The sequence below is a fragment of the Dama dama genome, chromosome 1, assembly GCF_033118175.1.
Source record: "Dama dama isolate Ldn47 chromosome 1, ASM3311817v1, whole genome shotgun sequence".
Lineage (NCBI taxonomy): Eukaryota > Metazoa > Chordata > Mammalia > Artiodactyla > Cervidae > Dama > Dama dama.
The window spans coordinates 38,347,318-38,373,328 of NC_083681.1; the positions used below are offsets into that span (position 1 = coordinate 38,347,318).

At 38.5% G+C, this 26,011-nt stretch overlaps 1 protein-coding gene across 3 annotated transcripts in view; it reads right to left on the minus strand.

The window, feature by feature from the left end:
• Positions 1 to 26,011, minus strand: part of PDE3B (phosphodiesterase 3B) — a 176,720-nt gene continuing 150,709 nt past the window's right edge. The window contains exons 12-16 of one of the 3 annotated variants that reach the window (XM_061147126.1): positions 25,321 to 25,508; positions 17,058 to 17,261; positions 14,674 to 14,835; positions 11,169 to 11,424; positions 7,594 to 9,977 (exon numbers count right to left, since the gene is read on the minus strand). In XM_061147126.1, the coding sequence (XP_061003109.1) occupies positions 9,763 to 9,977; positions 11,169 to 11,424; positions 14,674 to 14,835; positions 17,058 to 17,261; positions 25,321 to 25,508 (1,025 nt within the window). In that variant the 3' untranslated portion in view covers positions 7,594 to 9,762. Of the gene's footprint in view, positions 198 to 7,593; positions 9,978 to 11,168; positions 11,425 to 14,673; positions 14,836 to 17,057; positions 17,262 to 25,320; positions 25,509 to 26,011 lie in introns of those variants that run through there. The other 2 variants (XM_061147144.1, XM_061147136.1) reach the window with 2 other exon arrangements.

A 26,011-nucleotide genomic window follows, 5' to 3' on the forward strand; every position in this document is an offset into this window, starting at 1 on the left:
CATAGGTAATTGACAACAGCTCCCAGGGCTGTTATCATGAGAGGGCTTATTAAATCAGCCCTTCTCCATTTATCCTTTTCTGAAAGCAGTTATTTGAACTTAAATGCAATGAATCATACTAAGTCTTCTTAATGGTGGATATTTTATATCTTTTTGGATCTTCTTTGTCTTCATTCAGGGTGATGATACTGAAACGCCTATTAAGGGAAAATAGATCGAGACAAAGCATTAGCAACTAGATCTCCACTTACACTGTCTTCCTGATGACATTTAACTGTGAATATCCTCTTTAAAAGCTTTCCTTTGAAAAAGCAAGGACACCCCCCCCCCCCCCCCCCCCCCCGCCGCCTCGTTCCTCCTCCCCCGCCCCCCTGCCAGCTGGGACTTTTGACTATGTGTGAAGCCTCAAGAGAATTAAAGTGTGTCTGGGACCCTGAACTTGGGGATCATTTCCAAGCTGAAACTGGTGACAGCAGAATTTGATGCTGGTCTCTGAAAATGCAATGAAAGTGTTAGTCACTCAGTTGTGGCCGACTCTTTGCAACCCCACAGACTGTAGCCCACCAGGCTCCTCTGTCCATGGAATTCTCCAGGCAACCCACTCCAGTATTCTTGCCATTTCCCTCTCCAGGGAATCTTCCCAACCCAGAGATGAACCTTGGTCTCCTGCATTGCAGGCAGATTCTGCACCATCTGAGCTGCTGGGGAAAAATGCAGTAGAAATTTGTATATCGATAGTATATGACAATAGTGCTAAACTTTCTATTTTGAAAAATTTAATTCTTTTTCTCAATTCTTTGGGATTTCCTATTAGACAGTAATATCGTCTATAAATAATGACTGGTATGTTTTGTCCTCTCCAGTTTTTATGGATTTTTTTTTTGGTTAGAACCTCCAGTAGAGTGCTGATGAACAGTGATGGTGAGCATTCTTGTCTGTTTAAAGGGAATGACTAACATTTCATTGTTAAATATGGGACACTATCATTTCTTTTGTGCATACCCCCCAAACTTACATTTTAGGTTTATATTTTTTCCCTCTTCCATTCACACATTCTTTTTTCATTCCTTTTCTTTTTCTTAAATGATTGGCTTTTATTATTTTTTGCATTTATCAAGGTAGTAATTCTTTCTTCTCCTTTAATTGGTTAATGTGCTTAATTACATTAATAAAAAATTTTTTTTGAGGGGCTGCACCAAGCAGCTTGTGGGATCTTAGTTCCCTGAGTAGAGATTGAACCCTGGGCCCATGGCAGTCATAACCACTGGACTGCCAGGGAATTTCCCATTATTCAACTTCTGATGTTAATCCTTCTGTGTGCATAATAGCCCTCTTGGCCTAACTGCCTCCCAAAGGCCCACTTCCAAACACCTTCACACTGAGGATTAGGTTTCAACATATGAATTAGACCCATTGCAATGACCTTTTAGTCCAGCATTGCTTATCTGATAGTTCCTTACTAGTCCAAATTCTTGAGGAGGAATGTGAAGGACTAAGCTTAATCTATGGGTTAGAATTTGAATTTGGTGCATCAGTCAACTGTGGCCAGAGGTCATATGGTTCCAAAAAGGTGGTCTAAACCACTGGAGACAGAATGTTTTCCAGAAAGGAAAGGTAGGCAGTCAGACTTTTCTGTTTTCTATCTCTCATTCAATCCCTAAATTGTCTCAGTGTTGTCTTCAGAACGTTAAGGCGTTGCAGGTATTACTGTCTACCTTTTCCTGCCAAGTTCAGCTATAACAGGTGGACCTTCACAGGCAAATTCAGTCCTGTCCATTTCTGAAATCGATGTATTCAGTGTAAGTGGTATTCAGTGTAATCTGTGTATACAGTGTAAGTGTCCAATGTCTGCCAGCAGATGGGGGTCTAGAAATTAGTCTGGCACACATAAGCAGAAAGTGTCTGTATCTAAAATACTGGTTTCCCCTCACCGCTTACTAGGTTTTTTTTTTTAGCCATAGTTGGCATATTTAGTTCATGAGTGCAACATAACAATTAGATATTTGTATAAGTGCAAAATAATCATCACATCAACCAGGGGAATGACGACAGTCTAACTTTTTCCTTCCAGAAGTCTCCTTACATACTGCAAATAATGATTCAGTCAGTTCAGTTCAGTCGCTCAGTCATGTCTGACTTTTTTTTTTTTTTGCAACCCCATGGACTGCAGCACACCAGGCCTCCCTGTCTATCACCAACTCCCAGAGTTTACTCAAACCCATGTCCATTGAGTCGGTGGTGCCATCCAACCATCTCATCCTCTGTCATCCCCTTCCCCTCCCACCTTCAATCTTTCCCAGCATCAGGGTCTTTTCAAATGAGTCAGTTCTTCCCATCAGGTGGCCAAAGTATTGGAGTTTCAGCTTCAGCATCAGTCCTTCTCATCAATATTCAGGACTGATTTCCTTTAGGATTAACTGGTTGGATCTCCTTGCAGTCCAAGGGACTCTCAAGAGTCTTCTCCAACACCATAGTTCAAAAGCATCAATTCTTCGGCACTCAGCTTTCTTTATAGTCCAACTGTCACATCTATACATGACTACTGGAAAAACCATAGCTTTGACTAGACAGACCTTTGTAAGCAAAGTAATGTCTCTGTTTTTTAATATGCTGTTTAAGTTGGTCATAGCTTTTTTTCCAAGCAGCAAGCGTCTTTTGATTTCATGGCTGCAGTCACCATCTGCAGTGATTTTGGAGCCCCCCAAAATAAAGTCTGCCACTGTTTCCATTGTTTCCCCATCTATTTGCCATGAAGTGATGGGACCAGATGCCATGATCTTAGTTTTCTGAATGTTGAGCTTTAAGCCAACTTTTTCACTCTCCTCTTGCACTTTCATCAAGAGGCTCTTTAGTTCTTCTTCACTCTCTGTCATAAGGGTGGTGTCATCTGCATATCTGAGATTACTGATATTTCTCCCAGCAATCTTGATTCCAGCTTGTGCTTCTTCCAGCACAGCGTTTCTCATGATGTACTCTGGATGTAAGTTAAATAAGCAGGGTGACAATATACAGCTTTGACGTACTCCTTTTCCTATTTGGAACCAGTCTGTTGTTTCATGTCCAGTTCTAACTGTTGCTTCCTGACCTGCATGCAGATTTCTCAAGAGGCAGGTCAGGTGATCTGCTATTTCCGTCTCTTTAAGAATTTTCCAGTTTGTTGTGGTCTACAAAGTCAAAGGCTTTGGTATAGTCAATAAAGCAGAAGTAGATGTTTTTCTGGAACTCTCTTGCTTTTTCGATGATCCAATGAATGTTGGCAATTTGATCTCTGGTTCCTCTGCCTTTTCTAAATCCATGTGGTTGCCCTGATCAAATGAACATGAACTTGAGCATATTGACGAGGGATTTTTGTCAGTGACATCTCTGTGTAGCATTTGAGCTACAGCTCCAGTGTGCACATACTTCTTTCTGCCCTTGGGCTGTACACTACTTGTAGAAGAAACATGAGATTCACCTTGTTGGTGTTGAAAATAAATATTTGTTGAATGAGTGAATTAATAATGGATAAACAATGCTGAGCAGCATCCCTCTTGATGGGAAAGGTTATGGGCATGACAAATGTTTCCTGATAAGTGACTCCTGAGAGTCCTGGTTCCCAGAATGGAACAGTGCCAGCAGGTATCAGGCATCGTAATCTCGGCTGCTCTTACACTCGAGTGGAGGACACTGGAGCCCAGAGGAGGGGTTTGGAACAAATTCCCCCTTAAACTGAGTAAGAATAAGACTCCAAGAAATCTTTTCAGACACTAGGGCAGAGCAGGGGTGAGGGTGGGAAGAAGGGGCAAAGGAAGGATGTAGGAAGTAAATGGAACTGGGACCTCTGCCCACAACGTCACCTCCCCTGGGGCCTTTTCTAATTAGAAATCCCACCCTGGAGCCTGAAGCCTGGGTTCTGCGGGGCTCGTTGCTGCACCTCCTCACCAGGAGTGTCTAGTTAACAAGAAGGATTTGAAGTCTTCAGTGTCTTTCACTTAATACAGCAGCTGCTTCAACACCCACTGCATTTGGACAGCTTGTTTCTGGTCCTCCATCCCATTAGAGGCAGCCCTTGCTCACCTCCATTTGTCTAAGGAGACTGGGCTTCTTAGGAGACCATTTACTGTAAATTATTCCATTAGAATCAGGAGCAAGAGCAGTTTCTGCCATCGTCTGACAGACTAATCCATCTCACCTGGGATTAGAGATGACCGTGAATTTTTTTTTTCCTGTTTTTCTCCCCCCCCCCCCACCCCCCCACACCCCACACACACACCTCCAAGCTTACAGGATTCCCGACCAAGAATCCAGCCCATACCGCCAGCGTGGAAGCACAGAGTCCTAACCACAGGAACGCTTAGGAATTCCTGGCTGTGAATATTCAACCTGCAGAATCCATTTGGGCTGTCAACAGAAGGGGACAGCAAATGTCAGGGAAGCAGTTAAGGGTTGTGTCCTGACGGGAGCTTCAGCAGCGGCCGGCCGTAGGACAGGGAGGAGGCACCTGAGGAGCAGGTGATACAGTATGATGGTGGGGGTGACAGGCAGAGTAAGGCAGATCTGGGTGTTCCTCCTTCATGCCTGCCCCTCCAGCACTTCTAGTCTATTGGTTCTCAACCTTGGATGCTCACTGGAATCTCATGGGACTTGCAAAATGCCGACACCCAAGTTCCACCCTTTCCTCCACATTCTGATTGAACTAGTCTGGTTTGTGGCCTGGGCATCAGGTTTAGAAAGCTTCCCAGGTGAAGAGGCTGTGAAAGGCTATGAAAGGAAATGAGAACATTTCATAGTAGAGAGCTTGAAGGACCTCTCCAGAGCAAGGTTCTCAGTTGTAGCAACAGGCCAAGAGGGAAAGGTCATCTACCTACATTAGTGAGAAAGGGCCATTAACTTTTCTCTCTCGAGTTCCTTGCCAATTTTCCCATTTGTCCTCTTCTTTCACTTTCTAGTCATGTGGCCTCTGGCAAGTCTTATTTTCCTCACCTGTGAAATGGGTGCATGTGTGTGCCCAGCCGTGTCTGACTCTTCATGACCCCAAGCACTGTAGCCCGCCAGGCTCCTCTGCCCATGGAATTTTCCAGGCAAGAATACTGGAGTGGGTTGCTATTTCCTTCTCCAGGGGATCTTCCAGATCCAGGGATCGAACTCCACATCTCTTGCGTCTCCTGCATTGGCAGGCAGTAGGGCAGCGCCCTACTATTAGCATTTTTGACTCTGAAGTTATTTAGGAGCAATTTCTTACATCTATCCAGCATTCATAATTTTCAGAGTTCTTTGCTATTTATAACTAATTGTTTTGTGATCCGGGAACATGGTTTGTTTGATACATATTTGAAATTTATTGAAACTTGTTTTATAGACAAGCATGTAGTCAACTTTTTTCTTTTCCATTAGGGTTTATTAAGGATATTGAATACAGTTCCTGTGGTCAACTTTTATAAATGTTCCTTCAACGTTTAAGAAAATATTCTTTGTTGGACTTGAGGTTCAGGGTATGTTCAACAAATCAAGACTGTTCATTGTGCTATTTGTATTTTTACTAACTTCTGGTCTATTTAACTTACCGTTAAGTCTCCTGCTTGAGTTGTATATTTGTCAGTTTTCTCTAGTTCTACCAACTTTTGATTTATGCATCTTTGAGACTAACAGATAAATACATTTGTTTTATGTACCTGGTGAATTTCCTCCCTACAAAACAGATAATAATATCTATAAAGGTTGTGACAAAAATATACCTAAATTATGAGGGTTGTGACAAAAATATACCTACATTATAAGGATTGTGATATAAGTATCTTACATATTTTTTAAAATTACATATTGAAGTTATCACTAAGAATAACACCTAACACATCGTGAGTATGAGAAGATAATGTAGTCTTTTCTGGTTTCCATTGTTGGTACTGAGAAGTTTGAATGGTTTTTAAATTTCTTACTGCTTGTTCACCTTTGTCAATCCATTTTTTTTTCCTTAAACATTTCACACATCATTATTTTGTATTGTTTTTGATAATGTGATGTATAATCTGAAGATATTGGGAAGTCTAAACCTGCTCTTTCTGCTATTCTTTCTTATATTTGTTTCCTTGTGTTTGGCAATTTTGTCAAAGTTCCCCAGAGAGAGAGAGACAGAACCAACAGAACACATACACACCTCACAGAACACGTATCACATCCAAAATCTCCTTCTCGGGCATACCCTACCTCAGTGAATGACACTGACAGTCGTCCAGATCAGAAACCTGAAAGTCACTCTCATCATCTTTCTTACCATCACATCCAATTAATTGGGGCAAATTGATTCTATGTTTTAAATCTCAAGTCCATTTGCTTTGCTGTTGTCCTACAACCCATCCTAGTCTATCTAGATCACTGAGGTCTCCCCATATCTAATCTTACTCTTCCATTCAACATGGTATGTTAGTTGAATGATCCTCACAAAATGTGAATCTAATTGTCACTTACAGATTAAACTTATCCCAAAGGGAAAAGGGGAAAAGTTGAAAAATTGAAAATGGGGGAAAACTAAGTGTCCTGTTGTGCTTTAAAAGGCCCTCATTAACCAACTTTCTATACCATTCCTTCTTGCACCCTTGAGTCCCAGCTACCCTAAATCTCTTGGCTCCTCCAAGGTGGGTATGCTTTCTCTTCTCCTGGCCTCTACACACGCTATTATTCTCTGTCCACAAGGCATCACCTCCGAGCCAACTCATGAAGTCTTCAGTTCTCAGCATTAAAATCTCTGGGACACTTTCATCCCTGCTCCACAAAACAGTCACTGCCCCCTTCCCCGCAAACACACACCCTCTAGAGCTGCTGACTGGCCTGGCAGCTCCAGTAAAGACAGGGTTGGCTCCACTCATCTCTTTTGTGAAGGTTGTTCCTATGAGATGAAGCAACATAGACAGAGACTGAAGCAGTGCCAGAATTCCTAGGATTCTTATAAAAATAAGTAGAAAAATCCAACAGCATCAGCAGAGTGAGAAGAGCAGGAGAACAGTCCTCAAATTATGAAGTAACTTTAAAAAGTAGCCTTTTATGGAGAAAAATGTCAGTAAACACAGGGATATTATAGCACTACAAGATTATTTATAAGACCAGTGACTTAAAACAGCAAATTCATGATGAAAATGATTCTAGTTAAAAAATTAGTCTCATTCATTAATAACCAAAATAAGACCTGCAATATGACTGGCTGCAATTTCTCAAGTAAGATTCCATCTACTAGTGCTGTTTATACTTAACATACACTCACATTCATTTCTTACAATTTACGAATTTAAGTTTCAGGAAGAATACTTTTTAGTATTTGGGTTATTTTAATAAATGTCAATTACTTAGTAAAGGTTAAATAATTGTTAACTTAAATGAGTTTTCAGTAATATCATTTAATAGCATAAAAATATGCTTTTGAGAAAATATACATTAAAAAACCCAATACAATGTTTTAGTAAAATAGTAAGGAAATTTGTCTCATTATGTACATATGCATGTGTGTGAATTTATATATATATCTATGTACTTTGCAGTAGCAGAAATATATTTCTGCAGGATAGAAAATATACTCTAGAGAAACAGAAGCAAAGGATATATACACTGTAAGGGCAAACTCAATAAATTAGATAAAATTTTATTACTCAGTAATGAGGGAGCAGCTTACAATGATGTGACAATGGTAGCAAAAATAGTAGGAAGGAGTTCAGCACTCAAAGTATCTAATAAATAAAGCTTAGTGATTCATTAAATATTTTGATATTATACAGGATCAAAACTTTCAACACTTCCATGGGTCTTTAACTGATATCTTTCAGATAAGCTATATAATCTAGATAGTTAAGAAATTGCTTGCTGACATCATACTTTAAAGGAATTACCTTGCACAGGAAATTCTATTCAATACTCTGTAATGACCTATATGGGAACAGACTCTAAAAGAGTGGGTATATGTATAACTGACTCACTTTGCCATACAGCAGAAACTAACACACCACTATAAATCAACCATACACTAATAAAAATTAATTTTAAAAAAGGAAGTATCTTGGAAAATGAAAAATGCTACACAACTTATTTTCCAAAGCCACATGGATTCAAAATATAATATGGTCTCTAAGAATAATGGAAAATATTGGCCTACCATCTTGCCATCATTCTGGCTGCACTTTATATATTCAAAAATTTTTCACAACTAGGGTATATATCTGGACCCTAACAGGTTTATAAACATCGTAAATATGGTTCATTTAATTATCTTAATGTGCTTTTGTGTAAATGATATTACCAAAATATTTAATGCTTTTAATATAAAAATTAACTAAGTACTCCCATCATTTACTTTATCTCAGAAACTAGACTTGTAGTTGGGCTCCAGATGTACTGAGTAGTCACAGGTCATTTCTGTCATGTAGTCTCAAGGCAGAAGGAAATTAACAGAAAGATGAACATGGGTTTTACAGTAACTAAACACATGACACCCAAGATAGGGATCTAAAGATTAAGCACATATTCAATTACTTATTTAACATGTGACCTTTAGAGCACACACTATTTCATTTCTTCTTTATCTTTGATACGATTAACTGCATCTGATGTTTGTAGTAAGGCAAAAGACAGACATCTCCTTTTCCTTGGCTTTAATTAGTCTCAAATTCCAGAAGACAGAATAATGCTCGTTTCATAAAAGGTTAACATCAACATTAGGACAGGTTTTTGTTTTTCTTCTGACAAATTTGTGTTTATATTAAACTTAATGTTTACAAATACTAATCCTGAGCAAGAATAAAAATAAGAACAGTTTTGACTAAATAAAATTCCTTCATTGTTAAACCTAAACAGCTTTAAAATTCAACCATGGAATAGAAAGTTGATAAGACTGGAATTCAGACTTCTGATGTCCATGGCAAACCTGAATACTCTGAGAAAGAACATACACCTAGTAGTAGATGTAAAAAACAAAACAGTAAAAAGCATCAAAAATTGATGCACCTGGGTTTTGTTAAATGTAACAAAGGTTACTCAGTCCTTCATGGATACACCTAGCTGGAGAACACTGAAGTGTGCTGCATTAAACAGACCCCTCAGAAAGGCAACACTGGATTTCTCTTTTTAGATAGACAGAGACTGCTCCTCCCCACCCCCCATCACCCCCCCGAAAACAGTCAAAGACATAAAAGACACAATTGGAAATACAATATGAATCCTGTTTTGTGGGGCTTTTTTGTTTTGGGGTTTTTTGTTTGTTTGTTTCTGGCTGTGCTCTGCGGCTTGCAGGATCTTAGTTCCCTGACCAGGGACTGAGCTCAACCAGAGATTAAACCTGGGTCACAGCAGTGAAGGCGCCGAGTCCTAACCAGGGGACCGCCAGGGAACTCCCTTGTTGTTTTTTTCTTTTTTTAAAATCACGTCTTTAAGAAAGCAGAAAGTTGGCCACTTAGGAAACTACAGTGAATTAGTTGAGTTTTTAGGTACAGCTCCTGCCTCATGAACAATAAAAGCCTTTACTCAGCAAAGCAGTATTAGGACAAAGTATTTATACACCAGTAAAAGCACTTGAGTATGGGCTTGGCAATACAAGTCAACTGAAACCAAGCTCTTAAGGATACTTTTCGTCCATGTGGTGAAAAAGTGCAAGGGAGTGGGAAATGCTGGCACAGCAAGGATCCTCTCACAGTGTTAGGGCCTGTCCACCTAGGAGCAGTCAGTTCCAAGTCAGTGTGGTGAGCACTGGGCAATGACATCGACATAAGGCACGGCCCAAGGCGCTGCTTCACCATGCCTTTTCTTTTATTCCAACTGTCTCTCTTCCTCTTCATCTGCTTCTTCAATGACCTGAATCTCATCTCCTTGAGGTAAGGAAGAATTCTCCACCTGCAGTTTATTCCCATCAGCTTTACATTTCTCTTCTTCCTCTATGATTTCCTTCCATATCTTGTGGTTTTCGGTAAGATGGTGCATTAGCTGACAAAATATTTGCCGTCTGCCTTTCCGTCTTTGTGGTTCTGTGAAATTTAACACATGTGTATTCTAATCATAGCAATATGATTCAATCATTCAATAAATATCCGAGCGCCTGTTACATCCCAGGCATTTATTTAAGCACTGGGGTTAAAGTTATATTAAGATTAAAATAATCTCTGCACCATGGGGCTCTCTTTCTAGTGGGAAGACCTAGATAAGCAAAGAAGCAAGACACTCGTGTGTTAGATAGTGTTAAGTGTCATGGATAAAAATAGGGTACGAGGGAAGATGGTGGGGGGTGGGAGTTGTGGGGAGAAAGGCTAGTATTGAAATTTCAAATGATAAATAACAATGCAAGGTTAAAAACCATCCTTCTAAGGGATTTTTTTTAATGTGTTCAATTAAACACAATTGTCAAAATTTTGGTTGAGTATAAATAATTTTTAGAAGTCAAATTTCCCAAGATGACATCAGGTGGTAATGCCATACAATCACTCTTCACTATGCTACTCCTGAATACAAGATAGGGTGGGGGAAAGTTTTTTTATTATCTTGTTCCACGCTATCTTATCTGTTCTCATTTATATAGTATGCTTGGGAAACAAAAAAAACCAGCTAGATATAATTTAAATCCTACTTTAAAGAGCAAATAACTAATTTATAGTTGCAAAGGTAACAATGTCTTTTTCATTTTCCATTTATACTCATTGCTTTATATTGCTTTATATAGAAAAACTATGCATTACAATTTGGTAGTTTAAAGCCATAATGCCATAAAGTTGGTTTTCCTCAGAGTCAAGAAAGTATGTATTTTCCTCTTCTCCCAACTGGCTTGAGTGAACTATTCCCAAGTCTATATGAAGGGTATGTTGACAGGGGTGCATGGTGTGAGAAGGGGTTAGGCAAAAGAGGACTAGTCCTTGGGACCAGCCACCTCACCGAAGTTCAGATTTGGCAACTGCTCCATCATGCGTGCACAGGCAGAGCCTGCCGAAGAACACTGGCTGGAGGACATCATCTCTGGAAATGCTGCTTTAACTCAGAATGCTTGTATGATAGCATTCACATGGTACCCAAGCAGTAGCTACTCAAAACGAGATTATTCAGTCTGCACACTTAGATAGTACTTAAGATATCACTACTGTCTCTTTAAAAGGAAAGACCCAATCCAAATTAAATGGACATTTGCAATTAATAACATTAATGAAATGACAGTATCCCTATATTCTTACTAGGATTTAGATTGTCCTCTATTTCTTCATCCTCTGTATCTAATTCTTCAGCATCTTCTTCCTCATAACAACTTTCAGTATCATCGTCCTCTTCTGATTCTATCCACTGACCCGGTAGCAGACCAGCAGCGTCATAGGAGTTACACAGGGGACCCACTATGTGGGTGATAAAAGATTCCTGGAGTTTTGCTAGTTGAGGAGAAGAACGATCCATGAAGGGACTGATGGGCAAACCAAGATTTGCTTCTTCATCTCCCTGATCATATTAAAAAGGAAAGTACATCTTTAACTATTGAAAGGACCACTGAGCTTTGTTGTTAAAATTACCTTGAGGTTTTTTAAATCAAGAACAGTCTAACTCAAAATAATTTTTAGAAAGAAGTATCAATGAAAATCACTCATTCCAACTATAAAACTTTTTCTATTATTTGAAAAATCCTAAACAAGACTTTATTCTCACTCTCCCTGTCAACCAGTATGGTTGATATCCAGGCAGCAAGAAAAATATACATCTTTTCAACTAACTTAAGCAAATAGTTATGAACAAATCAAAATTATATTACTAGAATATATAAATTCTATATAAATTGTCAAAATTCTGTAGTATCAGACATAGATCCTCTTTCCCCTGGGGGAGATGGTATAATAGAAACATTTCTTTGCTGCAGTTGTACCTCAAATGTAGAGTTGACTTTTCTAATGCTTTTCAACATCTTCTCCCCTTTTTTTTAACAGCAGAACCCTTTAATGAATCTAAATCAGAAATCTCAGTATGTAAAACAGACAGAGGTAGAGCAATTGTGTTTGAGGTGAGGATTTGCCCCAACTGCCTGGCTGGAGATCTATGGTCCCCAGGGTTCTGGAGAGCACAGCTGGAGATCAGACACATGTGATTTCAGAACCTCCTTTGCTGCCTACGACCTGTGCTTGCTGGGCAAGCTCTATGCCTGATTCACGTGTAAGACGTGAGTAATCATCTACAGGGTTGCTGTAGGCTGACAGGCAGGATACACTGGGCACGGTGCTGAGCAGTCCTCAAATGGCAGTGACGGCATTAACACTTTAGTGCCGAGCATCTGCGCTGATGGAGGGTGAGCACTCTCCACAGTGCACAAGCTCCGCAGGCAAGCAGTGTGTATCTGTGCTGAGCCAACACAGTCCTCAGGAGACAACCGGAAACTGTCCCGAGATTTAAAAACTTACATGGCTTTGTTTCCTGGGAGGATGAACATTAATAATATTTTTTAAAAAACGTATCTAAGTGGGTTTATCCATAGGATTCTACAGTTTCATACATTTGGCTTTTAAATAGGAGTTTGGCTTTTCTAAGCCCATGGCATGTAATACATGGTTTTTTGCAACTTTGTGGACTATGCTGTCCATGGAATTCTCCAGGCCAGAATACTGGAGCGGGTAGCCTTTCCCTTTTCCAGAGGATCTTACCAACCCAAGGGTCAAACCAATGTCTCCCATGTTGCGGGAGGATTCTTTACAAGCTGAGCCACACGGAAGCCCAAGAATACTGGAGTTGGGTAGCCTATCCCTTCTCCAGCAGATCTTCCCGACCCAGGACTTGAACCAAAGTCTCCTGCATTGCATGTGGATTCTTTACCAACTGAGCTATCAGGGAAGCCTGATGTACTGGCTATAGGAATATAAATAAAGACAGTATAATAAAGTTAATAGAAAAGTAAAAAGTTGAGCAAGGTTAGAAATTTACATCCATATCTGAAGAAAGTTGAATAGTATAAGAAGACTGAGAAGGAAATCTGATGGTTTTGATGAGGGCTGACTTCCTATATACATTTAACCTTCATGACCACTGTGTGTTAGGGTTATCAAGTATATCATTTTTCTCCTTTGACACAGCAATAATGAAACCTAGAAAGATTAAGTGAAACTGTCTCAAATATTGTTTTTTTGTGTGTGTGACCTGGAATTATAATAGTTTATTGAGCACTTATGTGTCAGAAAACTGTTGACATATATTAATTCACTTAATCCACAAGGCAACCTTAGGAGGCAGGTACCATCAATATTCCTGTTTTCTCAATGAGGAAATTGAGGCACAGAGAGGTTAAGTAACTTACCCAAGGCCACAATGCTAGTAAAGAAGAGCCAGGATTCAACCTCAGGCATGGCTTCCAAGTTTGCTTAATAAGAATTAATCTCTATACTTTAAAGATATATTATAAAATGCATCTAAATGAAATTATCTCATTTTCTTTCACTGAATTAGTGGATTTTCTAAAACTGGCATTTTCTACCACTTTATTACTTCTGTTTGTACCGATAATATAAAGACAGAATTTTCCTTAGCATAAAAGTCTTTTGTGAACATGAACTGAAGCCTGAGGCAGTCTTCAATTATCTCTGAGAATGAGGATGGGAATATGCAAAGCACTATACATACTGCAATCTACAAATTAAATATTTATAACTGTTTATTTCTTAAAATTATACATAATTTAGTTCAAATGTATCAGTGAAAGTTATTCTAAGATTATTACTAAGATTTTACTAATCTGTTTCCATAATTGCACAGTATGGTATTTTGTTAGCTTGTAAACAGCAGAGTATACACTATTTTACTGGGATGTTTAGCTAAGGTAGGTGAAAGACATGGTGCATTTGCTGGTCACTCAGGACAGTCTGGGTGTGACAAGGTCTAACAGCTAAGTGCAGTGCGTCACTCCTACTGGAGTAGCAACTCACGGTGAGAAAGCCCTGGCCCAGAAGTTTTACTTGGTACATCTTGATCTTTCTTGATCAGTGGGTCTAGTAAGGATTCCCAAGGAATACAATTCCAGTTAAGAGTATGTATTTGTTATTTTGTATTTGAGATAATGTAACATTGGACTTGTGGGGAGATCAGTATTTTTCTACAGTGTAGGGAGCCTTAAAATTGTACAAAAAATAGGTAAAGACTGCAAAATAGTAGGGTTATTTTAAAGACATTTAAAAACACATGAGAAAAGATCATGTTTATATCTTAGAACCTTGAAAGCCACTAAGTATCTACTCTGTCCCATTTCTAGGACTTTGATCCTACATAACCCATCAACCCAGCTGATGTTTCTGAGGCAGTCTTTCTATAGCAGAGTTGAAAATGGGTTGATACTTTAAAAATACAGTCTAGGTATACGCTGAATCAACTAAACAACTTCTTTTGGAAATAATTATGCTTAGGTTATATAGGTTTTCAAGGTTGAAAGGGACCTTGGAATCATAATGTAGTCTTTCCTTAGCTCTAGACTGGAGTACATTCAACCTACTCCAGATAGGCAATAAGCTATTTCTTTTTTTTTAATTTTTGTCTTTCAATTTTAGCAACAAAGGCAAAGGAGCTGAGACAATATTAAAACCAGAGCAAATGCAACAATTTCTAACCATTTTTGGTTAAAGCAAATCATTTCAAGTATTTAATGTAGCTATCCAAATCCAAAAGGCAGTGTCTTCAGATGGCAGCTCTAAAAAGTCCCACCAATCCCATGTTTCAACTTACCTGCTCATAAAATTCATTGACAATGCCTTCTGTCCATCTCAAATGCAAGTCTCGAACTTTGGTCGGGCCGTTAATATCTGCCAGTTTGATGCACACTTGGCACACCAAGAGGCGATCGTTTTCATTCCTCCATTCTATACCATTACTATTTACGTCATTGGCCTGTCATCAGAAAAACAGAATTACTGTAGGTACTGAGGGCGCAAGAGTCTGTTTTTTGTTTTGTTTATTTTTGGCGGCACTGTTTGGCTTGTGGTATCTTAGTTCCCTGATTAGGGTTTGAATCCTCGCCCCTGGCAGTGAAAGCATGGAGTCCTAACCACTGGACTGCCAGGGAATTCCCCAACTTTTGTTTTTTACTGAATTATCCTAAAACTGTTTCCTGTCCTCTGGACAGGAAGGAATTTCAATAAGTGCTTCTTTTAATTTTGTTTGTGCCATGACATGTACCTCTATGGGTTAAATTTCTCTTTGAAGTGTCATTTACAGCTTTGTTTCAATGGAAGTAGAGCACTGTATTATACAAGCAGAACAAACCATGAGTTTCAATATTTGTGATTACTGCAGAAAATTGTAATTTGTGTATATTATATATTGTACATATTAGTATATATGACATAAAATATATATTTTATGCAAATATACATGCAAAAGCAAATCATATAAGAATTGTAACTATTTGTCTCAAAAGGGAATGCTTAAGGATCTAACTGTAAAAGGCAACATGATATAGTTGAAAGAATACAAGTCTTAGAAGCTGATGTCTATGGTTTTAAATCCTGCCTTAGTATGATTTAACCAATCATTGAGTAATGCTGGAAAAATTACTTGAGCTCTTTGAGTCTATCTTTCTTCATCTATATGATAGGGAAAATAATATCAATCTAGTCGTATTGCCTGAGGATTAACGAATGAAAAATGCACAGTTCATAGTAAACGCTAACATTGTTATTTAAATAAATGGTTGTTATCGGGCAAATTACCATGCCTTTCAAGAATTCAAATTTCTCTTGTAAGAAATAAAGTGAAAGGGCCAGATTAGTGACTTTGGAACTGTACTGTAGTATTAGATTTTTATTGGCATCCACCATCCCCCCTCCCTTTTTTTTGGCTGTGCTGCATGACTTGAGGATCTTAGTTTCCTAGCAGAGATTGAACCTGGACCTCCTGGGAATTCCCTGGCATCCACCCCTTTTGTTAAAGGAACTCCTATGTAGACCACCACTACAGAAAACAGTTAAAAGAAAGACGAGCTCTTTAGATTGAAAGTATGTAGTCTAGGGAGCTCCCTGGTAGTCCAGTGGCTAGGACTCTGTGCTTTCACTGCCATGGCCTGGGTTCAGTCCCTGCTCAGGGAACTAAGATCTGCAAGCTGTTCCCCATGTGTCCCTCATGTGACATTTTCCTGAGACTACAGAAAAGGTATCTCTGAGGAACACAAGATTCCGAAGTTTTGGGCTAGATCATCTTTCACCTGTAAAAAGAACTTCTGTTTACTTACTGTGACTTAAGCATTTAAATGAATTTTTATTAAGTAAAAATAAAAATTAATAGAGCTACACAGCTATGAAGTAAGTTTAAAGGCAAACTGATGTCTTACTGATTTTTTTCATAAGCATTTATCAATATCACAACAGTAACATATATACGCCTCCTTCCAGGAGGTTAAGTGAGTACTCCTTTGACACCCACCCCCTCTACCCTGAAGGTAACCCCTTCCTTTAGGGCAGAGATGTTATCAAGAAAACAGTGGTTTCCTGCCTGCAAAATATGGGTCATCTTTCCCTCGGGAATCTAAAGCAGTGGTTCTCAATGCTTTTTCACCCCAACCTCTGAGGGATACAACACGCTTCCATCAGTACCACCATCACACAACGGCAGTGATCCTCAACTCCATGGTGAATGTGCGCTCCGACAGTGACTTCAGCCTGTTTATGCCTTATTCTTAACTAGGATGACTGCACACAGTGGGCAGTCCCAATAAACAGCAGTTCAATGAGTGCTTTATTCTCAAGTACTTCTCCATTCCCACACCAGCCGGTTTAACACTTCACAACATAGAGAAGGGAAACAGGTGCAGCAAAGTAGGCATAACTGGCTTCTTAGAAACACATATTTAATTTCATAAAATGCCTTACTTGGCACTGTGCATAACTTTCTCAAATCTGTCCCTGAAAGCTTCAACTGACATAATTGGAAATGTCACAAGCAATCGTATTTTTGGACATGTTATAATTTTTTTAATATTGGCATATATTTTGTCTTACCAGATTTATCATGACTTCATGAGTGATATTCTGACTTAACGTTAAAAAAATACCTTTTGTCAGTAGCACTGACAATAATTTCTGCTTTGAAACCAGGAATTAATTTGCATAACAAACCTTGGCATTGAATTCAGCAAGGAAATCAAAATGCTTTTTAAGATCTGTGGCAAGGATTGCTTCTATGACTAAAAAACGAAAGCGCTTGAATTCCACATTGTCAAGATTAAGAAGGAAGTTGTATTCTGGACGAGAAAGATATAGAGTCCAGGCTGATGCAGCATGATGATTTTCCAAAACAGATCTGTCGTTGTATAAGACTGCCTGAAAAGGAACAAGAAAAATGAGGCAGGCATCTCAAAGATATTGAACTTTAGCAATAAACAGAGTTAGGATCATGTTGAAAGAATACAGTGAGTATCTATTACATGCCAGGCATTTTAATACTTGTGTAGAAGGGTTGATAATTTGATAAAGGATAGACTGAAGTGCAAAGATGATAAGGTACACTTTTCCAGCATTCATAGCTAGTAAGTGAAAGGGTAATTTGTCTCCAAAGTTCATCTTCCTTGCAGACACCATGCTGCCTACCAAGAGATATAAAGCTGATAATTTGAGGTCTGCTTCCTTAAAGCAGTGAAACGTCTCAGATAAAGCTTCTGTGAATAAAGTTATCAGGGACAGAGAGAACAGGCTTAGGGATATATTACTATTCTTTAGTGAGCATTGAATGATGGTGGTGGTGACTGAAGGACAGGAACCGGGATACTCCGTGCGTGGTGAGCTGGAGACCCATGAGTATGAGAAAGGCACATCGTGTGCCCCCAGCTGACACAGGCCTTGGGAATCAGAGAAGTATCAAGCAGGTAAAAGCACAAATCCTCTGTCCAAGTGGTGCAGATCTAGTCACTGTTTTCCCATTTCACTTCAGTGGAAGACCCTGAGGTACCTCCTCAGTAGTCTAGGATTTGGTGATCTAGATTCTATTTTTTTTTTTTTCCGTTTATTTTTATTCGTTTATACAACTTTACAATATTGTAGAGGTTTTTGCCATACCTTGACATGAATCAGCCATGGATTTACATGTGTTCCCCATCCCGATCCCCCCTCCCACCTCCCTCTCCATCCCATCCCTCTGGGTCTTCCCAGTGCACCAGCCCGGAGCACCCATCTCATGCATCCAACCTGGGCTGGTGATCTGTTTCACCCTTGATAGTATACTTGTTTCAATGCTGTTTTCTCTGAACATCCCACCCTGGTAATCTAGATTCTAAAAATCACTGGATTACAGAATTTTTAAAGCTTCTTCCATCTCTAATAAGTGAAAGTTTTTTAAAATTATTAAATATGCATAGTAATTAAGATTTGTTTGTGGATCATTTTTAAAGTCTTTATTGAATTCGTTCCAATTTGCTTCTGTTTTATGTACTGTTTTCTTTTTCTTTTTTTGGCCACAAGGCATGTGGGATCTTAGGTCTGACCTGGGATTGAACCCCCACACCTCTGCATTGGAAAGGGAAGTCTTAACCCCTGGACTGCCAGGGAAGTCCCCCAAGCATAGTAATTATTAAAAGAACTCTTATAGCTAGTGCTAAAGGCTGAGAATAAAAAGTAAAAACACTATCCCTATTTTCATTGCACTTTCTGTCTAATGGAAAAAGACAGATAAAAATATTCTCAGCATAATCTCAGCTACAATGCATATTCTGAGCCTAATTAGGTCATTTTACAGATCTGTAAAAGTTAATTATAGTCTAGATATAAACATAGATATTTACCATTTGATTTTTTTTAAACATCATTTGATTTTAATGTTAGCAATGATGATTTAAACTTTGGGTCACAAAAAGGTTGGAAAAAATCTGTGCCCATCAATGGATGAATAGATAAAGAAGATGTAATATATATACGCAGAGTGGAATAATTTTTAGCCATGAGAAAGGACATCCTGGCCTGGATGGACCTTGACAACAACATGCTAAGTGAGATAAGTTAGAAAAAGACAAATGCTGATATCACTTATGTTTAATCTAAAACTGAACTCTATTTACAGTAGAACTAGGTGGTTACAAGAAGATGGGGAAATTGGGAGACAGTGGTCTAAGGGTACAAACATGCATTCAGAAGATGAATGGGACTTCCTTGATGGTCCAGTGGCTAAGACTCCACGTTCCCAGTGCAGGGAGCATGCAATGAGATCCCCATGCCACAACTAAAGATCCTGTATGCTGCAATGAAGATCAAAGATCCTGTGTGCATTTACTATACAGCACAGGGAACTACAGTCAAAATCTTGCAAGAACGCTGTAATGGAAAACAATCTGAAAAATAATACATGTGGTTCATGTGTAACTGAATCACCTTGCTGCGCATCTGAAACACTAAGTCAACTAGACTTCGGTAAAATTTATATGTTATGGAATTTTTAAAAAAAGATCCTGTGGGCAGCAACTAAGAATTTGCACAGCCAAGTAAATAAGTAAATATATTTTAAAGCTGAATAAGTTCTGGAGACCTAATGTACAGCACTGTGATTATACAATCCTATATTATATACTAAAAAGTTGCTAAAGACTAGATTTTAAATATTCTTACCACACACACGAAGAGTCATGTGATATGATGGAGGCGTTTGTTAGCTATTGCTGTGGTGGTAATCATATTACAATATATGTGTCAAATTAAAACACTGTACATGTTAAACGTCAGAGACTTCCTAAGAAGTCAACTTACATATAAAAGTGATTTAGTTAACTCATGTTTAAATCCAATAAAGACTGATAAATGATCAGAACAGCTTTGTTCATGAAGAAGTAATCAAACTCCCAGGTCAGTAAACCACAGTGCATAATGAGTGTCCTATAAAGCTAGCAGACTTAAACTCTCAGTTAATGAGATCAGTTAAAAAAACAAAAAACAAAAACCAGTAGTTCAGAATTCTGCAGCATCCAAATTGCCCTTTGACATTACCAAAGAAATATAAAATGAGGGTGAAAAGAAATCTGAATCAATACTAGAATCTAGATACAGTCGCAATACTGGAAGCTTTAAAGACATGGCCCACAGGGGAATGGGCTGAGGAAAGGCCAGCTAAGTCATCGCCTAAGAAGGAAAAACCCACCCGAGAACACGGGGAAGGGGCCTCTCCTGGACCCCAGTGAACTGACCGACCACCTCATGGCTTAGTGGAGGCAAGAGTCATGGAGCAGGAAGGAAGAGGCAAATTCTACTTTAGGAAGAACACTGGATGGTCGCACACTGATCAACAAGCCAAGCTTAACTCCAGGGAGGAAAACATTCCAGGTAAAACAGATATTGAAGCCTCAGCTGGCTTTTACTGAGGGCACCCTGACAACTAGAAAATGAAGACAGTTTCCCCCCTAATTCAGACCTGCAGTAACTAACATTCTTTGAGTTTTTGCTAAAGCAACTTGTTACCTGCTTTCTCTAACTGTGAATCTTCCTTATCTCCACAAGCAAATTTCTTCTCTAACATGGTAAAGCAAATTAGTTGGTCATAAAGTTTACTTTTACCCAGAGTCAAAAAGATGGGATTAATCTTAACAAATAATAAACACCTTTCAATAAATGAGCAAAAAGAAAAACCCATCAGACATAAACACTTAGATCAAACAGGAAGACTATGACAAATCTGAACAAATGTCTCCTGTTGAACCACAAGAAAAAGGAGACGTTAAAGTAAATCTCTAAGTCACAATCATAAGATTATAAGAAGGTATTTACATTTTTCTGAAGTGAAAAATCTTGGATTAAGAAGGACTGTTTTCATTAAAAAACTAATATTCCTAACTGAAAATAAAACCCAATAGAGGCAGTAAACAAATTAGGTGCAGCAGAAAACAATGCAGCTACTTTTTTTTTTTTTTAAAGAAGTGCTTCTCTTTAAAGAAATAGTTTTGATGAACAGCTTCCATCTAGGGATTCCTTTACCCTCAAGTTCTGGGTTCTAAAATTTCTGGTAATCCTTTATCTTCTAAGACCCTCTGTCATAGTTTATCACCCTTGTTTTGCCTAAAACACATTTTTATGTAACTGTCTCAGATAGGATGGATGGAACATGATTTTTTAAAATCTTTGTATACCCGGGACTGTTTATTTTGCTCTTAACACTCAACTGTAGCTTAGCTGGATACAGAACTCTTAACTTGAAAATAATCCGTCTATGCCAGCACCATCTCCACCCCTGTTTTACTTTTTTCCTAACACTTATGTCATAATCATCTCTCTTTTACACACATGCACACTTTTTGTTTTTTTCTTACTTTACTAGAATGTGAGTTCCATATGGGCAGAATGTATTTTTTGCTTGTTTTGTTCAACAGTATTGCCTAGAATAGTGCCTGTCCTTCAGTATGCATCTCATAGCCTTGTGCATGTTTTACTGCTGAGTCTCTTTAACTGGAAAGGATGAGTAGGAGGCCTGTTAATGTGGGTGGGGCTTGTTTATCTAGCAGGTTTTGCTTTGGAATTACCAGTGTGATTTCCAAAATGAGAAGGATTTACTCTGGAGTACTAAATCTCTTCTGGTCATTTCCTTCAGTATTTAAGAGATGTGTTTTCTGCCTAGAAGTGAATAGATGTCATGGTAGCCTTGCTTTAAGGTGTATGGTGTATGTTATATGGGAGAGGTTTGTGTGTCTGTGTGTGTGTGAGAGGGGTGTGTGTGTGTAGCCTTGCTTTAAGGTGTATGGTGTATGTTATATGGGAGAGGTTTCTGTGTCTGTGTGTGTGTGAGAGGGGTGTGTGTGTGTGTGTGTAGCCTTGCTTTAAGGTGTATGGTGTATGTTATATGGGAGAGGTGTGTGTGTCTGTGTGTGTGTGTGAGAGGTGTGTGTGTCTGTGTGTGTGTGTGTGTAGCAGACAAGGGCAATGGCACCAGGAGTCGCCAGGGTTCCACTCAAGCCTTGGCTTCCTTTTTAGTGAATTTAATCTCATTATATTTGCCCACATGATTTTCATTTTCCAAAAACAGTATGAAATTCTTTAACTTATGATAATATCCTTCTGCCTACTCCTCTCTGTTGTAATGCATTTTATCTTTTATTGTTATTTTGATCAGGAGGAAAGGCGGGAAAACACACCTGTTTAGTCTCCCATCTTGATCCATATTTGGGAGGACAAATGTTTATGACTGTCTCAGATCGATAGTTCTCAGTTTTGTTTCCTTTGACCCCCAGATCAAAATGTTTTGGCCAACTGCACTGGCAAAAAAATTCATTCAGCTTTAAGTACAAATAAAAGACATATTTCATTTTCACCAAGAACTTTATTGAACGGGTTCACTAACCGAACAAACTTTTTGGCCAACCCAACTCAAACTGTAATATCTCAATTGGCATCTTCCAGCCAACCATTCATTTGAAAAGAGCTCAGAAATCTCTTAGAATTTTAATACTGATGTCCCTCCAGGATAAACCTGACTAAATGTTTCCCCTTCTTTTATGGCAAGGATTCAAAACAGTCTTCCTAAGTCTTCCCACACACCTCCTTACCATGAGAAAGGAGAATGCCTGATCCTATTGGTGGTTTTATGCCCTATTGTCCCTTTTTATCATACCACCAGAGCAATAATATCTTTCACTAATTATGGCTTGATTAGACTCATTGAGCTTCCTAAGATGAGAGAGACTGCTTTATTACCTAATAAACAGGTTAAGCCTCAAGTTTTCACAAGTCTTTATCTCATAGGCACTAGGTGAAGAATGTCTGGTGAACCTCATTACTTTGGAAACAATGGAGTATATTTCAGACAAGCTTAGCAGCCCGGCAGAGCAAAGAAATTAGGCATCCTTCAACATTCAACATATGTTTCCTGAATGCCTTTTGTGTGGTAGGCATCATTCTAGGTATTAGGGAATAAAAGAAAAATGTCTGCCCTCATAGAAACTTATATTCCACTAAAATATACACAACAAAATACACAGTATGCTAAATGGTCATTGCTGTGGAAACAACAAATCAGAGGAGGAACATAATGAGTGTCATGGAGGAGCTTTTGAAATTGTAGGTGGAAGGAAGTCACAAAGTGATCTTTATAGATGTGTAGGGAAAGAGCACTCTGGGCGAGAGAACAGAAAGAGGCCAGGTTCTCAGAAAGGGAGTGTGCCTGGGATACAGGAGAAAATAGCAAGGAACCCAGTGAGGCTAGACCTGAGTGAGTTTAAAAAGGAGAATTAATGGGGGCTAAATCGTGTAGGACCTTCTGAGCCACTGTAATGACTGTCTTTTGCTAGGAGTGAGGGTTCAGGGCAGAAGAGGGCCCCTCTGGCTGCTGTGTGTTGGAACCGGACTGAAGAGCACCAGGAAGTAAGCGTGGAGGCCAGGTAAAAGGCTACACTTTTTCACAGCTGAACTCTCTGATCAGTTCCCTTTTCATTCCGGCCCTTCTCACTGCTTCATCTCTTGGCTGTCCTTAACAATGAAAGTTTAGAAATAACTCATAGTTACTGACTGTGTCCAGACTTTATGTTTGTATTTTGTTCAGGACAACAGTTTTGAGTACATAACATATAAATTATTGAATACATTCATGTGTCATTGTTTTAAACTATCTGCATGCAAGACAAATAACACCAGAATTCACTAACTTGTAATATCCTTGAAGAAGAGGTAATACATAAGTCTGACTCATGTATACTCAATGCTAATAGAGACAGAATGAAAGTAGAGGGTGGAATAGAACAGTAAATAATTTCTGTCTACGTGATAATCTGATTCAGCAGAAAACCTCCCAAATGTTATCTCTTTTTACCTGTAGTCATTTCAAGTACATATTTTGAGGTTCAGAAAGATAAGGGTTAATTGCCTAATGTCACACAGCTAATAGTTGGTAACCAGAAATCAAGATCAGGTCTCTCCATCCCAAGACTAGTACTTTTCCTATTGTGCCAGTCTGTGACTTGCTATAGAACTAGGATTTTCAAAGATCATGAAGTGCTAGAGAAAATGGGCATCTGATTTTTGCAGTGGGATTGCAAACGAGGAGATGTGTGGGTAATATCTCCCAAATATCTCCCAAAGCAATTCTTAGAAAGTGGAAAAACATTAATATCTAGATTGAAATTCATCTAAAAGTTACCTGTGGAAATCATGACCTATGAATAAAGTCTAATTAGAGAAAATGAATTACCTAGCACTTTTAATTTTCTCTCTCTCTCTGCATCCTATTGTTCTGGCTAGACAAACTATCTCCTATATTTTAAGTACTGGGAGTGTGTAAAAGAAAGAGAAATGAGAAGAGGAACAGGGAGAATGGCTATAAAAGATGAAAGAATCAGAACTGAGGTTTGAACATAGAGCAACAAAGTTGAGTAAGTAAGACGAATTCAGTAAACAATATTGACAACTTGCTCTTTGTAAGCCAGGCAGGCAGGCAGAAATACAAAGCTGACATTTCAGGAATCATCTGCCTAAACAAAAACTCACCACCGTACTTTGTTTTTGTCTTTTAGTCGCTAAGTCATCACACTAAATTCTGCTTAAAACCAAGCACAGCCATCCCTCAGTATCTTCAGGGAATTGGTTCTAGGACCCCTGCAGATGCTCATATAAAATATATATAAAGTAATACAGTATTTTCATATAACCTACGCACATCCCCTGTATACTTTACGTCTTCTCTAGATTACTTATAATTCCTAATACAATGTAAATAGTTACTAGTATACAGTAAATTTAAGTTTTGCTTTTTGGAACTTTCTGGAATTTTTTTAATTTTCAAATATTTTTTATCTCCAGTTGATTGAATCCAGGGAGGCAGAACCCCTGGATATGGAGGGCTGCCTGTATTTAGTTCCAAGTCCTAATGTTTAAAGCTATTACAATTATAGCATCCATTTGTTGGAAACTCCAACCTCTTAGGCAAATTGTGACCCTAAAGAAATCTTGCACCTTACCAACTGCACTGAATTCAAAAACAATGTACTAGAAGATTTTTTACATATATGAATATATGCTGGGCTAAGAGACAGCATATTATGGCATGTCTTAGAGGAAAAAAAAAGAGAACAACAAAAAAAATAACAATTCTCAGTTATTATAGTTTTTAGGAATATGAAGGATCTAGTTAGAAGGAAGAGTAAGTCTTAACAGCTAGTCAAAATCTTACCAATTTGATCAAAGGCAAAGAAACTGACAGCACAGGACTCCAGAATTTCATAAAAACAGTGGATAACTCTTTCAGGAATATTTTATTTATCTTCCAGTTGAAGATCTTTCCCTAACTCTTTAGCACATGTCATATTGATGTGTTTTATCCAACGGCAAAATGCTTCAACTGAAGAATGGTGTGCAAAGGGAAATGTAGGCTGGCTGTAAAATTTCAGAATCATTCCTTAGACTTTCTGAAAAAGTTATTTCCTACCTGAGGGGCATTGGTAGCCACTAGGAATGCATTTGTCCGTCCCGGGTGGTCATAGTCATGCATGGCAGCTGCCACATACAGAGCCATCAATTCCAGCGCAGGAATGTTTGAAGAAAGGCAGCCATAGCTCTCATCTGGAATTGAGCAGCTCCTCGAAGAAATGTAAGCAATTCGCTCAGGGTTAATTGCTGAGGAACAAGCAAAATAAAAGCGCATTACATATAAAATCATTGCAGTCAGGCTAAGGAGCTTCCCAAAGGTAATATGATCATCTTTATTTGTTGACTTACCTAAGAAATACTCTCTAAACATGGACATAAAATAGTATACTATTTCCAACATACATGCTAACAGAGAGAAGCAGCGTTAAACACGACATGACAGGATTCTCATGATGCTCTGTTAACTCAAGCTAGTGGTGATCTTTAAAAACCTCTGATTTTCTAAACTGTTGTTATTTAAAGGTTAAACATAATGGCCAGAATAATAGGAGAAAACAATCTAGAGAATAAAATTACATGAAACACTATAGAGATTTAGGAATTTAATATATTAACAAAGTAAGCATTTCAACATGCATGCTTTTCAAATCTTACCCAAATAGATTTCCTTTCATTTGTAACCCTGACTACACTACTTCCTCTTCTTTTTCCTTCGATGAAGCCCCTTATAAAATACTGTAAAGAAAAAC